Source organism: Anolis carolinensis, chromosome 2 (genome assembly GCF_035594765.1).
Source record: "Anolis carolinensis isolate JA03-04 chromosome 2, rAnoCar3.1.pri, whole genome shotgun sequence".
Taxonomy (NCBI): domain Eukaryota; kingdom Metazoa; phylum Chordata; class Lepidosauria; order Squamata; family Dactyloidae; genus Anolis; species Anolis carolinensis.
The window spans coordinates 31,333,786-31,351,115 of NC_085842.1; the positions used below are offsets into that span (position 1 = coordinate 31,333,786).

Sequence of the window (17,330 nt, forward strand, 5' to 3'; positions counted from 1 at the left end):
TGTGATGTCTGATGTGTTGTGTTCCAGAACTTTGTCAGTCTGGATTCGGAAGTCCCACAGTATCTTTGCGTGCTCATTTTCCAATACTTTTGCAGGTTTGTGATCCCACCAGTTCTTTGCTGCTGGCAGGTGGTACTTGAGACATAAGTATTATTATTATTATTATTATTATTATTATTATTATTATTATTATTATTTAGGCCTTCAACTCCCACAAGCCCTAGCCAGCTTGTTCAGTGGTCGGGAATTCTAGGAGCTGAAGTCCAAACACCTGGAGGGTTGCAGTTTGAAGAGGCCTGGCCTAGATCATCTTCAGGCCCCAGTGTTTTGAGACTCCAATTCCTAGAGTCCCTAACCACCTTGTTCAATTGTCGGGAATTGTGGGAGCTGAAGTCCAAAGCACCAGGAGGGTTGCAGTTTAAGTAGGCCTAGCCTAGATCATCCTCAGGCCTCAATGTTTTGAGACCTCAATTCCTTGAGTCCAGCTTGGCCAACAGTCAAGGAATTGTGGGAGCGGAAGTCCAACTAGACAACATTGTGCTTCTATGCCTTCAAATCTAATCCAATTCAGGGCCGCTTTGTTTTTCCCAGACTTCAACTCCCAGAATCCTCAGCCAGGTTGGCCAACGACCAGGAATTCTGGGAGTTGAAGTCCAGATCACCGGTTCTATGCACAGCGTTAGCGGAAGGAGAATGCGCTGATTGGCTGAGGCTGCCCAGCCAATCGGGTTCGCGCCGGAAGCCGGGCATAGCAACAACGGCCCCGCTTCCGGCTCGGCTCATTCGCCCGTCATGGCTGCCGCCGAGAGCCCGCTGGAGACCCTTCAGCGGGAGATCACTTGCTCCATCTGCCTGAGCTACTTCAAGGAGCCGGTCTCCATCGACTGCGGGCACAACTTCTGCCAGTCCTGTATCACGCAGTGCTGGGGTCGCGCCGACGAGGAGAACACCTCCTGCCCGCAGTGCCGCCGCTGGTCTCGTAAACGCAGCTTCAGGCCCAACCGGGAGCTGGGCAACGTGGTGGAGGTGGCCAAGCGGCTCCGGCTGGAGGCCTCCTCCTCTGCTTCCACCTCTTCGTCCTTCGCCGCCGCCGCCGCCGCCTCCTCCTCCGCCTCCTCGCAGGCTGGGCAGCGCCTCTGCCAGAAGCACCAGGAGCCTCTCAAGCTCTTCTGCGAGAAGGACGAGACGCCCGTCTGTGTCATCTGCAGGGAGTCCCGCGCCCACAAGGCCCACCCCATGCTCCCCATCGAGGAGGCCGCCCAGGATTACAAGGTAAAAGGACTACAAGGGGGAAGGGGCTGGCCTTCTGCCGGGAGGGCTTTGCTTAATAATAATAATAATAGTAATAATAATATAACTTTATTTTTATATCCCACCTCCATTTCCCCGCAGGGACTTGGGGCGGCTAACATGGGGCCAAGCCCAAATAATCACAATAAAACAAAATAAAATAGTTACATAAACACAACGTCATTAACGAATAATATTAAAACGAAGCAAAACATATTTGTTCACAAAAGCATAGTGATAAAATAAAGCAAGAGGCCACCATTTAAAGGCAGAACAAAGATTAACCTTAAAACAAACTGGGCCAAAGTGCAAGGAGTGTATATTGTAAACCTGATGGGTGAGAAAGTGCTGCAGTATTTAATGGGGGAATTGGGGATGGGATAGGTGGTGAAATTATCGCTTGCGTTGTTGAGGCTCACCGCCCCCCAAATCCCCAGCATTAGTTTCCAATCACATACATATATATACACAGGTCATCCCCAAGTCACAAACACCCGACTTAAAGTGACTCCTAGTTAAGAACAATGGGGCTGAGACAACAGAAAGGGAGAGGAATTATATATTATATATGATTAGTATGATTATATTATACAATTGCAATACTATTGCATATATGGAGCCTCCGGTGGCACCGCGAGTTAAACTGCTGAGCTGCTGAACTTGCTGGTTCGAATCTGGGGAGCGGAGTGAGCTCCCGCTATTAGCTCCAGCTTCTGCCAACCTAGCAGTTCGAAAACATGCAAAATGTGAGTAGATAAATAGGTACCGCTTCTGCGGGAAGTTAACAGTGCTCCATACAGTCATGCTGGCCGCATTACTTAGGAGGTGTCTATGGACAACGCCGGCTTTTCATCTTAGAAATGGAGATGGGCACTAACCCTCAGAGTCAAACATGACTACACTCAATGTCAGGGGAAGCCTTTACCTTTACTATATACATACATACTTACATACAGGCTGTCTTTGAGTTACAACCATCTGACTTACAAACGACTCCTAGTTAAGGACAGTGGGGCTGAGACAACAGGAAGTGATCTTATAATAATAGAGCTGAAAGAGACCTCGTGGGCCATCCAGTCCAACCCCCATGTCAAGAAGCAGGAAAATCGCGTTCAAAGCACCCCCGACGGATACCTGTTAACCAGTTATAATTCTGCCATGCACTATATTTGTGCTCTTGGGAGTAAGGATTATTAAACACAGTGGCACTTGTTTTGAATATATGTGGAGACTGCGGATGAATGGCATAGTACTTATGCTATGTGCTAGTTCTTGTAAAGTCAGCTTTCTCCTATTAAAACAGAGGTGAGGATCATGGAACTTTCCAGATGTTGGACTACAACTCGAAAGAGTTCTTCCCCATTTGCTGTGTTGGTTAGATCTGTTAGGATCTGCAGTCCATTAGCACCAGGAGAGCTGCATGATGCCAATCTTTGTACTGAAGATATTTAAAAGAATTGTTTAGACTTCTATGTAAGTCATCAGTTGACATCCAGCATACATATTATCTTGGCTGGTTGATGGAGCCGCTTGTCCAGGTTTGGGATATTGAGCAAGTCACACTTTCTCAGCCTCAGAAGAAGGGAAGGATCACCACTATCCGAGGAAATCTTACCAAGTAAACATTGTGATAGATTCACCTTATGGTTGCCATGTCCAAAATGACTTGAAGGCACACATCAACAGCAATACCTTTACTCTTGGGTACGAGGTAAAATGTTTGCCCAAGACTATGAGGATGCGAGCTTTGGGATTTGTTTCCTCTGCTGTTTTATTGTGAAGTTTTTTTGGGCCTTATGATATGTCTTAAATTCTTCCTGTTGGATTCACACTGATTGCTCTGTTGCTTTTAACTGTTGGTTTGATTTGTGTCTGTTTTTCTTGTGCCATTGTTCTTATTGTGTGTTTTGCGCAGTCTGTTAGCTGCTCTATAGTTTCAGAGTTTGGTGAGACAGATGGGTGGAATTTTTAATAAGAAAAATAAATGTCAAGTTTGGAATTAGGAACACATTAATAACAGTTGGGAAATCATGAATTAAAACTCATTTGCCCAGCTCAGTTTATGTGTCATGCTATCTGCTTAACTTGGGAAACACAGATACTATTGGACTGCTAATAGTACAATAATACTATTACTGTACAATACTATTATTGTATTTAACAATATGCTACTTTAATAATATTTTAATATTGTAATGGCTAGACGGATACATCTCTGCTTTTCTTTTGTCGGCAGAAAAGGGGGTCATCTGCGTAGTAGAATTAATACAATTTGAAATCGCTAACTACCATGGTACAATGCAATAGAATAATGGGAGCTGTAGTTTTATAAGGTCTTTAACTTTCTCTGCCATAGAGTGTTGGTGCCTCATTAAACTATGACAGCCAGCATTCCATAGCATTGAGACACAGTTCCTAAAGTTGTGTCAAACTGCATTAATTCTACAGTGTAGATGCACCCAGAGACATTTTACAAACTTTTTATGTATAAGCAAAGGGGGCTTTTTATTGGGAATGTTTTGTTTCATTTTTATATTTTTGTATATACTTTACTGACTTTAAAATGTTTTATGAATGATTTAAATTGTTGCTAAATTTTATTGGAATATAATTATGTAACTAAAATACTTTATTTGGAATTTTGTTATTAAGTTATTATTGTTATTATAGTTTTGCATACAGATTCTGTTGATCAACTATGGTTACATTCCTGTGTTGTACCCATGAATAACAGAAAGTGTAGCATTGGGTTTCTGGTGTATATACACTGTGTAACTAATACATTTTGACACCACTTTAACTGCCATGGCTCTATGCGATGGAATCATGAGTTTTCCATGGTCTTTCGCCTTCTCTGCCAAACAGTGCTGGTGCCTCACTCCACTGCATGGAGTCATGGCCGTTGACGTGGTGTGAAACTGCATTTTTTTTACAATGTAGATGCTATTTGAAGGAACATGCATGCATGCATACACAAACAACTGGAAACTGGGCCTCACAAAATCTCTAAAGGGTGAAAAATGCCTTGTTTAATGCCCTCACAGTGATATCCTTTTCTGCCTTCAGAAACAAATTTCCACCCATGTGAAAGCTCTAAAGGAAAGGAGAGAGAAACTGAAGGAGTCAAAAGAAGATTTGGAGTGTAGAAGCCAAGCAGATCAGGTGAGGATTTGCCTCTACTACCAGGGAAGAACATGGGAGATACTCATTCCTTTTATTATTGAGGTGTGGGACATTTGTACCTTGAAAAACATCAATCTATGTGTCCCTGGGCTAAAGATATACCACAGTCCAGTCATTCACTCAGTTACATTCCAAATGTGTTGAACTACAACACCCAACTGGTATGGGCAAGAGAGAAGTTGTAGTTAGTGCATTTGGGGGATGCCAGGTATGGGGAACCTGCCTTTTTTCTTAAAGGTTGCTGTGGATAAAAGACAGGAACAGGGGACTTATGGTCATCAAACTGAGTTCTCTTCAGGCAAAGTGAGATCCAGTTAGGCTGGATTTACACTTGGAGTGAGCAATTTATAGCCCTTCCGATGTTGTTAGTAGTGTCTTTAGACCAAGTCCAGTAACTGCTCTAGTGACACCTGATGACATACCACTGCTAAAACAAAGCAAATAGAAATCTGATGGGAAACTATAATATGCCCTAGATAAGAGAGGATGGTGTGAGCAAAGTAAATTACTTTTTATAGTATTATAGCTAGTATATATTTCTTAAAATTATTGACTCTGCATTTAGATGGTATTTGGGGGTGTAGCCATGATTGTCTTTTTCAGCATATAAGAAGTAAGGGACTCCTATATAACTTTTGAGATTAACTTTGTGACATAACATTTTATTCACTGGATAAAGTAGACTAATTGCACAAAAGCTTGTTCCAGAAATGTCTTTTTTCCTGTCAGTTCAAAGGTGCTGCTGGTTTCCTTTATATACTTAAAACTATTTACATATTGCTGTTCCTGTTATGCAATTAGACCTCCAAGTTTGCTGGGAATATAGGAGTGTAGAACTCCCACAAAAAGTGAAAAAACTATGAATAAAAATGCTTTTTTTTTTTTTTTACCAAAGGCAACACCTCTCTGGGAATCTGTAGGTCCTCCAATGTGTCTCTGTGGTCAACTTTTGAGAAAGTTGACCATGGAGTTATGCTGGAGGACCTTGAGTATCCTAGAGAGACCATATTCATCTTATAAACAATCAAATGTTTGTGGACAACCATATATTATAGTGGTTTACAAAATTAATCGTAGCAGCTAATAAGTCTATTGAGTACAGTAGTTGACAAATTCACTGTGCTGCTTATACTTTTATAAGAAATGTACTTGTGTCATTACCTTAAGCTCTCAGAAGACCAGCCAGGTGTCCCTGACATGTGGGGTGCATCTGTACTGTAAAATTAATGCAGTCTGACACCACTTTCACTGCCATGGCTCAATGCTATAGAATACTGAGAATTGTAGTTTGGTGAGACACCAGCCTTTTTTGGCAAAGAAGGTGATACACCTTGTAATAATACAGCTACCATTGAGCCATGGCAGTTAAAGTAGAGTTATGCTGCATTAATTCTACAGTACAGATGCCCTTAAGAACTATGAATGAGATAAGATCATAATGATCTACATCAAGACTGTCTTAATCGTGTATTTTATATCCCCATTCGGGCTGCCCTTACCCTTCTGCATTGTGTCACAGGATGATGTTCACATTGAGAAGCAGAAAGTGGAAGCTGAATTTAACAAAATCCATGAGTTTTTGGAAAAAATTGAACGATTCCTGATTATCATGTTGAAGAAATATGACAAGGAGATTGTTCAAAAGAGAGACGGAGCAGCTAAGAAACTATCTGAGGAAATTGATAGCCTGGATGCCTTGATTACTGAAGTGGAGGACAAGTGTCAACAGCCTGCGAGTGAGTTCCTGCAGGTGAGACTTTTAGGATGTTGGATCAGGACTTGAGAATTCAAGGCTCCATTCTACACTAAGTTACAAAGTTCATCACTGCTTCATTTGTTTGCTACTTTTCTATTTATTTAGTCCCCAGGACAGGCAGTCCCCAGGTTACAAACAAGGTAAGTTCCATAGTTTTGTTCTTACGTCAAATTTGGGCTAAAATGTGCAAGGAGACATATGTGGAGTTTATTCCCAAAAGGTACCAAATTTTTTAAAAATGAAAAATGAGTTATAGGTGGCATCACATTGTGGGCTAGGAGTAGAATATTATGTACAGATCAAAACTCCCGAAATGTACCAAATAGCTTCTGTGCGGAGCTTGGAAAACCGCATTTTATAGCAAAAGCATGCATATCATCAGCACATTTTTCGACTCCTGTAAAATTTGTTCAGGTGGATTTGGTGCCTTTTGGAAACAAGCTCCACATATTTTTGTTCAGAAGTTGAATTCCCACTGTTTTCAGAGGGACACTTCCAAGAAAACCTGCAGAGTCATGTGAACATGAGTTCAAAAATGTTACTTTCCTCAATACCAGCCTCACAGATTACATGGTGCAGCCACATAGACATACTTATTCACTTTGCTCTGTACATGATATACATATTTGTTTCATCCATCTAAGCTTGCTTGTCCCATTCATTTTGCTATGTGGATTCTTTTTTTTTATTTAGATAGATCCCTGAGGCTAAGAGATTTCAACTAGTGCTCCAGTGACTTGTAACTGAGAATGGTATATGTTTCTAGTACCAATCTTTGCTAAACTCTGTGATCTTTGTTTCCAGGCATTTCTTTAGGCAATATTTTAATCATAAGTGTAAGACTGACCTTTTGTCTTTTCTTCTCATGCCTTTCCCAGGACATCAGGTCCATTTTGAGCCGGTAAGTAATTTCTCTGCAGACTGCATCATTTTTACTGTAATGGAAATAGTCTTAAAGGTTTTTCAGCATGGAGATTAACAGAAAGCCTGCCCTCTTACTTTGCCATTATCAAGGCCTTTGGATAGTAAAGTATGCCTGGCAAATGAATGCCCCTCACCTATTTAGGATTATGACTCCCATAATCCATAGCCTTTCTGGTGGAGAAATGTGTGTCGTAGTCCAAAATATTAAGAAAATGCCAACTTCTCTGTCCATTCCAGAGTACTCCAAAAACGCTGGAAAGCTGCAACAAAAGCTATTATTTTCCATATTGCTAGAGTGACTTAAACTCCTTCATTAGGTAAATGGAAATACTCTATCTACAATTGAAACATTTATTAAAGTCCAGATTTGGTCTTGCAGCTTTGAGGTTCTTTTAGTATTGGAGACATTGGATATTTATTAACATTCTGAAAATACCATTCATGAATATTCTGTGACATCACATTGTCTGTTTCTCTGATTTGGGAAGGGGTGGGATTTCAGATTGTATTGTTAATTCCTTTCCTTAATGCAGATTGTGAGATGTTGATTGCAGTGTCACGTTTACATGTTTTCCGTTGTAGATGTAAGGATGGGCAGCTGCCTCGATTGGTGGAAGTTTCTTCCTCACCAACGGAATTGGAGAAGAAGCTTGGACATTTCAGTCTGAAAAATACAGTTATCAAGGAAGCCCTGGAGAAATGTCGAGGTACTAAGACAGGCAAATGAGACTTGAAATATTCTGGAATTCCATCACATTTGCTGTTTTTGAAACAAGGAATGGAAGGTTTACTTTCCAGTTATGTTCATGATCCAGTAGTGTATATTGCCATGGCTTTGAGCACTCTCTGTTCTCTTTGAAAGAAAGAATGTTTGTGTCCAGAACCAATTCAAGGAGTGACTTACTAGAACTTGGATGAAAAAAATTTTTATGTATTAATTTACATAAGGGAGAAATAGACAGAAAGGGATGCATGTGTAGAGAAAAGAAACAAAATAGATTTAGGGTAAGGCTTTTTGGAAAGTGGAAATCTCCATAATCTTTTGAAGATTTTATGATCTTTGGAAAGGCATGACCTTGTTCGAAGTCACAACTTTTTGAAAAATGATGCCATAACCTTTTTGGAAAATGGCACTCATGCATGGCAATTAGGTTTCTCAGCCGCTAAGCTGGTATCCTAAATATTTCTTTGAACTGTTAGGGACAAAAATATGCCAATGCACAAAAATGTATGTGTGTGTGTGTGTGTGTGTGTGTGTGTGTGTATATATATATATATATACACACACACACACACACACACACACACACACGCACACACAGCAGAGTTTCAGAAGTGTTCTTTTTAGTTGCCCAAAAACATCTACTCTCCCTTAAAATATATTTGTCTTTAAATCATGCACTCGAGAGACAAAAATAAGTAGACTTCTTTAAAAGTAACATAGTTGGTTTACTCACAAACTTCATGTATTCAGTATGCAGGTAGTTTGCTTATCAATTCAGTTACAAATAGAATTTGAAAGAGTTTCTCTGTGTAGGTAACACAGGGTATCTTTCTTAAAATCAACAATCCATAGTCTAAAGCATCTCTGTTCTGAGAGGCTAATAGTGTCTCTGTCTAGTCTGACAGTCCAATGGAATCTGTATAGTCTGAGAGTCTGAAAGCATAAGAGCCATCCAGTTCACTCCCTGCCACATGGGAAGACACAATCAAAACACCCCCAACAGGTGGTCATCTAGCCTCTGCTTAAAAATCACCAGAGAAGTAAACCCTACCACTTTCCAAGACAGCATGTTCCACTGTCGAACAGCTCTTAGTGTCAGAAGGTTCTTCCTATTTTTCAGGTGAAATCGTTTTTCCTGCTATTTGAATCCATTGCTCCGTGTCCTAGTCTCCAGAGCAGTAGGAAACAAACCTGCCCCCTTCTCAATGTGATATCCTTTCAAGTATTTAAACATGGCTGTCATGTCTCCTCTCAGCCTTCTGTTCTTGAAACATACCCAGCTCCCTCAGGCACTCCTCGTAGGGCTTGGTTCCAAACCTTTGAACATTTGGTTTGCCCTTCTTTGAACATGCTCTAGCTTCTCAAAAGTACTTATTGGATTGCGGTGCCCAGAACTGGGCACAGTTTTATTCCAGATGAGGCCAAACCAAAGCAGAATAGAGTGGGACTGTGACTTCTTTCGATATCGACACTAGACTCCTATCAATGCAGTCTAGAATTACATTGGCTTTTTTAGCTGTAACATGACACTGTTGACTCATGTTCAGATTGTGGTCTAAAGCCTCCTAGATTCCTTTCACATGGACTGTTTTCTTAAATAGTGTCACCCACCTATATCTGTGCATTTCATTTTTATTGTATGAGTCTAGTACCTTACATTTCTCCCTGTTGGCATTTGTCTTGTTACTTTTGTCCCAGCTCTCTAATCTAGTATGGTCATTTTGGATTCTGTTCTCTGGTGTATTCACTATTCCTCCCAATTTGGTGTCATCTGCAAATTCAATAAGGATGCCTTTTGTTTCTTCATCCAAGTCATTGGTAAAGATGTTGGATGACATTAGGCCCGGATTGACTTTTCACTTCCTAGATCACTATTTCCAGGTGTAATTCCTTACAACAGATTTCGAAAATACCCCTTATTCTTAGGCTTATGCGAAATGTAGTCTTCCCTGGCTAATAAATTGTTATTCGTTAATAACAATTACATTTTTTATATATGTGTGTGTGTTCCTGTAACTATTGCACTTCTTTTACTCTAAGATGTAGCTTTTCCCAACATAAACATCTCTAAAGATGGGGTGCATCTTAGAATCATGGGTGCTTATTTGTATATACAACTTAGGTTTTTTTCCGGTTGGTGGTGCTGAAATTTGTGTGCATCTTTCAATTGATGGTGTCTTAAAATGGACAAAATAAGATATATCCTCCAATATTTTTAAAAAGAAATTAATTGAATTTATATGTCAGCTTTCTTTTGAGATAGATCCAAGGCAGCTTCCAGTAATTTAAAGCAATCTTAAGTTCAAATCTTGTTTAACAAAAGAAATTCATGGTTAAAACAGTTAAAAATATCATTAGTAATTAAAATTAAGAAATACATGATGTGATTTCACACATACTGTTGCTGCATATTTTAAATCTAAAAGTCCTCCCTGCCAGAATAAATGATAAATCTTTCCCATCTTCCAGTGGAAAATTAAAATGTCTGTCACTGTCATATGTAAGGGTATTTCTTCTAATTTCGCTGCTTTGTGGTTTATAATTTTTCCCAGAAAGGGCTTGCATTTGAAAAGGCTTGTGCTTCCATTCTTGCTTCTTTACAAAGTGGGATCAACTTTAGTGCTTCATTTTTCTCCCTGTTCCACAGCACTGAGAAAAGCTTCCTGACATTTTCTCTTCTTTTCTTTTAGAGACTATGCTTTCAGAATTAGCAAAAGCAAGGTCAATCGAAACAGCAGCTAAAAAGGGTGAGTTCATCCCCCCCCCCCCCCAGAATTAATGGTGACATCATTAGGAAATGTGAACTTCACTAGGTGATACCATCAGGATTCCAAAATAACTATGTAATGTTTGTGCAGTGTTTCAGTAGAAATATATTATTATTTATTTTTGTATATTCCTTTGATTAGATACCGGTATAACCACAAAATGTTTTTTGCTAGCCCAGTTTACTGTAACAAGGCTAAAACTCTATGCTAATTTACTTTTAAAACCTCCTTGTGCACCTGCTCCAGTCAGAGCTGTCATTATTACTCAATGATAATGATGCTTTGAATGAGATAGCACCATCTGCATGCACTAAAAGCACACGTCGTTTTTGTTACTACTGGTTTATTATAGTTGCTGATTTTGCCAAATGTTCTGGTATTTTGTTACAATATTGTGTGGGTGGCAATGTGAATTGCATTTGGTTACACCAACCGTAATGACTCAACTGACTGGAATAATGTTCCCCTAAGAATAATATTTATTTGGGTCTCTTATTCAGTTCCCAGAAACACCTTCCATGTTATAGGAAGGGGCAGTGAGAACAGGAAGGAAGCATCCTTTAAGGCAGAGCTTTCCAAACATTTCATATTGGTGACACACTTTTCAGACACACATTATTTTGTGGCACAGTAATTCAGTTTTATTAGAAAGCCGAAGCTTAAGCCAACCCCAGTGTAACTCCAGCCTCACTTTTTAAAAAACTTTTTTTTAGTTTGGGATACCATAGGGAAGGATTAATGTTTGCATTGCTGTCTGTGTCCGTGTTTGGGGGATTTCACCTCCCTTTCTGTCCCAATGACAGTTTGTCTTGTTGTTGAAACAAGTATTGATAATAAAGTTTCTGTGGAGACATCCTTTTCCCATGATAATCTTACAGGGAGTGAATTTTCCTTCCTAGGCGTATATTTCCTCTCACTTCTGTTGTCTCAGGAATACAGACAGCAATAAAAATTTCACAATAGCTCTAACCCCACACCATACTAACCAAAACAAAAATAAATGGAGATTTACTTTAAATGCAACATGGACAAATGTTTGTCTCAACATATTATTTATTTTTACCTGTGCACGTAAATGCTTAAGCAATTTCAAATGCTGCAAAAGGTCCAGGGCGCATTGCTGGCTGGCACACCTGTTCCCAGGTTTATATCTAGAAGTCACATGTACGTTGGATGTTTGTAACCCGGGGACCGCCATTATACTTAGAACTACAAAAACCAAAATTGATTAGCAGGGTGTTAATTTAAAGTGTCATTTCCTGGAGGCCCTGTGCTGCCTTGTGTTGGAATTTTCCAATTTTTTAAAAGAGTTGACCTTCCTTATGTCTGCTGTCTCCTGACTGAATTGTTTGTTTTTCCTTAGCGAGTATTACTCTGGATCCCAAGACAGCTCACCCGCTTCTTGTGGTGAGCGAAGATAAGAAAAGCGTGAAACGGGGCGAAATGGTCCAGCCGCTGCCCAACAACCCCGAGAGATTCGAAGCCACTCTGATCCTGCTGGGCTGTGAGCGCTTTGGCTCAGGGATCCATTACTGGGAGGTTGAAGTGGGCGACGGGCAGAACTGGGCCCTTGGTGTTGCCAAAGAGTCTATCAAGAGAAAGGGACCCATTGTCACTTCCCCCGATCATGGGATTTGGGCCTTGGGGCTCAGTGGCACAGAATACAAGGCTTTCTCCTCTCCTGACACACGTCTGACCCTTGAGGAAGCCCCAGAGAAAATCCAAATATTTGTGCATTATGAGAGAGGGTGGGTGGCTTTTTTTGACGCCGATTACATGTCTCTCATTTTTATTTTTCGTTCAGCCAATTTCGGTGGAGAGAAAATCTGCCCTTTCTTTAAAGTGTGGGGTGTCACTACAGAGCTTAGAATGTGTCCCTGAAACATAACTTGGTGCGTGCCACTCTGCTTAGGACCCTCAGTTCCATTTGTGCATAGTTTTGAACAGAATCTCTGCAATGGCAAAAATACTGGATTTCAGAGGAGAATGTTTTTAGAAAAAAAATGTTTGGATCCCATCTTTTTGCTCCATAGAAGAAGTAACTTTCAGACTTCTTAAGTTGAGTTGAGCTCATACAAAGCCCCCTACTGTGATTGTCATTCTCCTTTCAACTTATGTTTATGGAGCCAAAAGTTAGAATCTAAGCCAAAGACTTTTTTAAAATAAAAGATCACATTTCTTCCTTATTTTCTTTGAAAGTTTTATTTTCTTTGGGAGTATTCATGTTCTTTCAATTTCATTTATTTGGAAGAACATGAAGTGGTGAGATAGAGATATTCCCAGTGCCAGAATGTTGGAGGGTTACACTTTGACCATCCATTATAAAAACAATGAAGAATGCTGAGACAAGTTGTGAAGCCAGATTTCTTTTGGAGGGAAGTGGCAAAATAACTGCCTCCTTATACCTGTCTCAGGCAGTCTTATAAGAATACACACATGAGATTTTAGAAGTACAAAGGACTTCCAACTATTAATGTTACACTGTAATCGAGTGTGTAGTCAAGCATATATTCCTTCTGATTTTAGTGGGACTGACGCTTCAGTGCATACATATCACATGGTGATATTATTTCTGAGATGGCTCAATAGAATGCACCCTGCCTATCAGAGCAACTGGATTTTCTTCTTTTTTTTGTCTCAAAGATGAGCAAGCTTTGTCATTATTCTTCTCTCTGAGAGCTGTAGCACTTAAATAAGGGGGGGAAAGCAATGTCTCATGTGGCAGAGTATATGCTGTGCATGTAAAAGGTCCAAGGCTCAGTTCCTGGTTGCCCTGAGACTATAACTTTCAGACTCCTTCCGCTACTGTGCCCGGAGGATTTTAGGCATTGTAATTTAAGAAAGTTTTTTTATGAGCTTTTGGAAATCCTTTTTATTCACTTCTCCATCCACATCGTATTTCTTTCCATTTTAGATTTTGGGTAGTAGGTTTGAGCATCTCAAATCCCCGGCACTCACTTCCTACTTAACGCTGAGCATTTCTTCAGGAAACTCTTAAACCAGAAGTGACAAGAATTGAACTTTCAATTTTTTGCATATAGAATAGATGCTCTACTGCTGGGATTGTTCTCTTCCTGTGTGCACCTTTGGCATTATGCAATTACTGTTTTTATACCATATGTCATAGTATTACAGTTTTATTTATGTGTATTAAAAGCTAATATTTGGCCTCTGTTACTCCAAAAGACAGTCTAACTGTAATGGCGCGTGGGTTAACAACATGTGTCCCTCCAAGTACAATTAAACTACAGTTCCCATCATCCCTCACCATTAGGAATGCTTGTTAGAGATGATGGGTATTTCAGTCTGGGGGCATGTGGAGGGCCATGTTTTCCTCCACTCCTAACCTTTTTGGTTTCCGTTACAGTAGGGCAGATTCTGATGGAAAATCAGGGGAAATGATTCAATTGTTGGAGAAACCCAACACCACAGTCAGTTACCTAGACTGGTGCTGGATTCTTCCTTAGTGGAGTTTTTGTGGCTGGGGCTAGATACCCATGCAAAAGGGATGTTTTAGCTGTGCATCTCCTTTTTCAATAAAGAATTTGGTAGCCTGCAGCTCAGGGGATGTTAGAGAGCCACATTAGATCCTCTTGAGGGACCTTGGAGAGTCGCATTCCCTGCAAGTGTCTTTTTAGTCATCCAAAATGCCTTCTAATAGGTGTGGGGGGATTTTAGTTATGCTTTTAGCTCTTTCTGCACCATTTTAGGCCCAGGAGATGTCTTTAATAGCATGAAGTGACTAAAAATCACTTCCTGTTCATTTCGTCCTCCATATTTTTAAAAAAGGACATTCCTGAACTTCATATGCCTTGGAGGAGCATTATTTTTTAAAAGGAGCTGTCCATGGTCACACTATGTTCATCCTGACCTATTGGCTGTGTAATCCTCTCTCCAGAAGCCAGTTGTGTACCTATCTTGAATTTTTCTAAGGATAATGAAACAGTACAGTACAGCTGTTATTTTTGTCCTTATCCAGTGGTTCTCAACCTGTGGGTCCCCAGGTGTTTTGGCCTACAACTCCCAGAAATCCCAGCCAGTTTACCAGCTGTTAGGATTTCTGGGAGTTGAAGATCAAAACATCTGGGGACCCACAGGTTGAGAACCACTGTCCTAATCCATTCCTGATTGCCTATAGTTCTGTTACAGAAAGAAGACACAAGAAATCAGAGGCTAAAAAGACAGCAAGGGTATGCAGTCGACTGGATATGCCGCTCAGAGAAAAGAGGGGAATGGAGAAAATTCAAGCAGTAGTCCTTGAAGAAATTACCCCTTTGGACCACTCTCAGAATCTTCCAGCCAACATGGCTGTTACCTGCTGGATGGGGGATTCTGGGAGTTCTCAAAAAATGAAGGAAAAACCATACAGAATTGTACCGTAAGGGATCTAAAGACTGTCCCTACATTATGATAAACCTTGCAGTTTTGGAACATGTGTTTTCTCCTTTGTTCAGGGTGAGCAGATTTGTACATATTTTGATCTGGAGAGAAAGAAATACTGTGTCATTGCATTAAAAATCTCTTTTTGTGAACTCAGAAGCCTCTTGTGTGCTGATTGTTGTGAAAATATGGATTATTTTAGCTTGAATGATAGATTAGGCAGTCACTTTATTCCTGGTGAGGACTGGACCAACTATTAAAGATGCATGTCAAATTTAATTCTGCATTTATGAACTTTAAACCATGGGTCCCCAAACTAAGGCCTGTGGGCCAGATGCGGTCCTCCAAGGTAATTTACCTGGCCCCCGCCCTCAGTTTTAGATTTAGGCTCACCCTAAGTCTGAAATGACTTGAAGGCACACAACAACAACAATCCTAATTAACTTGACTATCTTGTAAGCATGAAGTAGGCCCACACTTCCCATTGAAATCCTGGTAGGTGTATGTTGGTTAAAATTGTTCTTATTTTTAAATATTGTTATTTTATTGGGGGGGGGGGGGTTCACTACAAATAAGACATGTGCCGTGTGCATAGGATTTTTTTCCCTTCAAACTATAGTCTGGCCACCCAACACTCTGATGGACCATGGATAAAAAGGTTTGAGGACCTCTGCTCTAAACATTATCTGGAAGTCAATCTAGAACACTGATGCACGGTTGAAGACGATGTCTAACGTCAAAATATGGTAGATTCTGAAATGTTGAACTGGAACAGTAAGTATTGGAAATTGCTGCACCCAGTCTCTGGGAACATACCTTTTGGAAATAAACTGTGATCATGACCTTATTGAAAAGGAAAAATGATGTCATATCTGTTTGGCAAATGAATCTCCATGAACTTGTGGAGACCATTTTGAAAACCACTGGTCAAGAAAAGCATGACCTTGTTAGAAGTCAACCCTTTGAATAAGTGATATTCACAAGCACAAGTAATGACACATAGGTAACTCAGGTGTTAAACTGAAGAACCATGTCTTTGAACTGCGAAGGACAAAGACACGCCACTACAAAAATATATTTGGTTAGCAAAGGATGATTGTTTCTTTGCAGTTGAAGTTACCCAAAAGACATACACCCCCTTGAAACCTCTTAGTTAAAATATGCACTCAGAGATAAAATGCAAAGTCTTCTTTGAAAAATAACATTTTGTTTACTCATAAAAATCTTGTATTAATTCACCATACAGGCACATTTCTTATTGAAGTTCAGTTGCAGATAGGATGTAACTTCTCTCTGTGTTGAGTACACAAGATATCGTTCTTAATCAATAATCCATAGTCTTTAAGTATAGTTGTACTCACTGAAGTCCATAAGTCATACTTGTCTATTGAAGTCTCTAAACAGTAAGTTTGAGAAAGAGTCCCATTGTTTTATTTCCAGATGGTGATCATGGTAATCCATGTTTGTAGAATATAGCCTGAGGCAGCCTGGTGGTACTCCGATCAAGATGGTGTGTTGGCCAAAAGTTCACATCAGGGTCACAGTGCTTTTTATAAGGGGCAGGATACCATAAAGAATAATATAATAATAATAAAATAAAATTGATAGGAGACACATGTGGGATACACAATGGGGGAGAAACACGAGATCCAGCATTCCCATGTGTTGGGAGACAGATGGAGGTAGACCCATGGGGCTTTCAGAGGGCTTTGATCCCTCCAATGTTTCCCATGAGGGATAAAGAGGAATCCCAGAGGTTTCTCCAGCAGCCCATCAGGCAAAAAAGCTTTTGGGGTTCCCCTAGAACTGGGAGACGGCGCAAGGGATACGTGGGGTTCATGCAGGAGGGGAAAATGAATGGCAAGGGAAGGATTATAAAGCATAATGTTTCCATGGCTAACCTTTAGCCTAGATATGTAGATGTTTCTCAGCTCAAAAGGGAGTCCCTTTTGTTTGTGAGTCATTGACTGAGATGGGAAACAATTAGAAGAGTCGTTAATTCTTTGGCCCAGATGTGGCTCAGATGGGAAAAGTCAAATAACTTTTGTGACATGGTTTCCAGTAATAAATTTATTACCTTCTGCTATAAATGTATTAATGTATAAATGTATAAATGATTAAATGTACACACTATCTAACATGGGAAGGGTCCTTGTTGTTAGTGCCTTTGCAAATTGACCAAGACTTAATTCTTATTATCCAGCCTTGTCCTTAGTCCTTGTCCTTAGCAAAACCATAAGTTACTATCTTTTATTTGGGGGGGGGGGGGTCACCTTTGACTTCAGTTGCACAAGTGTGACTATTA

The 17,330-nt window shown here is 40.2% G+C and overlaps 1 protein-coding gene across 1 annotated transcript; it reads left to right on the forward strand.

The window, feature by feature from the left end:
* The first annotated feature begins 752 nt into the window (after positions 1–752).
* LOC107982498 (zinc finger protein RFP) lies at positions 753–15,177 on the forward strand. Its single transcript, XM_016991783.2, has 7 exons — positions 753–1,272; positions 4,357–4,452; positions 5,993–6,223; positions 7,108–7,130; positions 7,736–7,860; positions 10,568–10,624; positions 12,009–15,177. Exons 1-7 carry the CDS (start codon positions 793–795, stop codon positions 12,524–12,526), a joined length of 1,530 nt encoding a protein of 509 aa, XP_016847272.2. The 5' UTR covers positions 753–792; the 3' UTR covers positions 12,527–15,177.
* Positions 15,178–17,330: the final 2,153 nt, after the last annotated feature.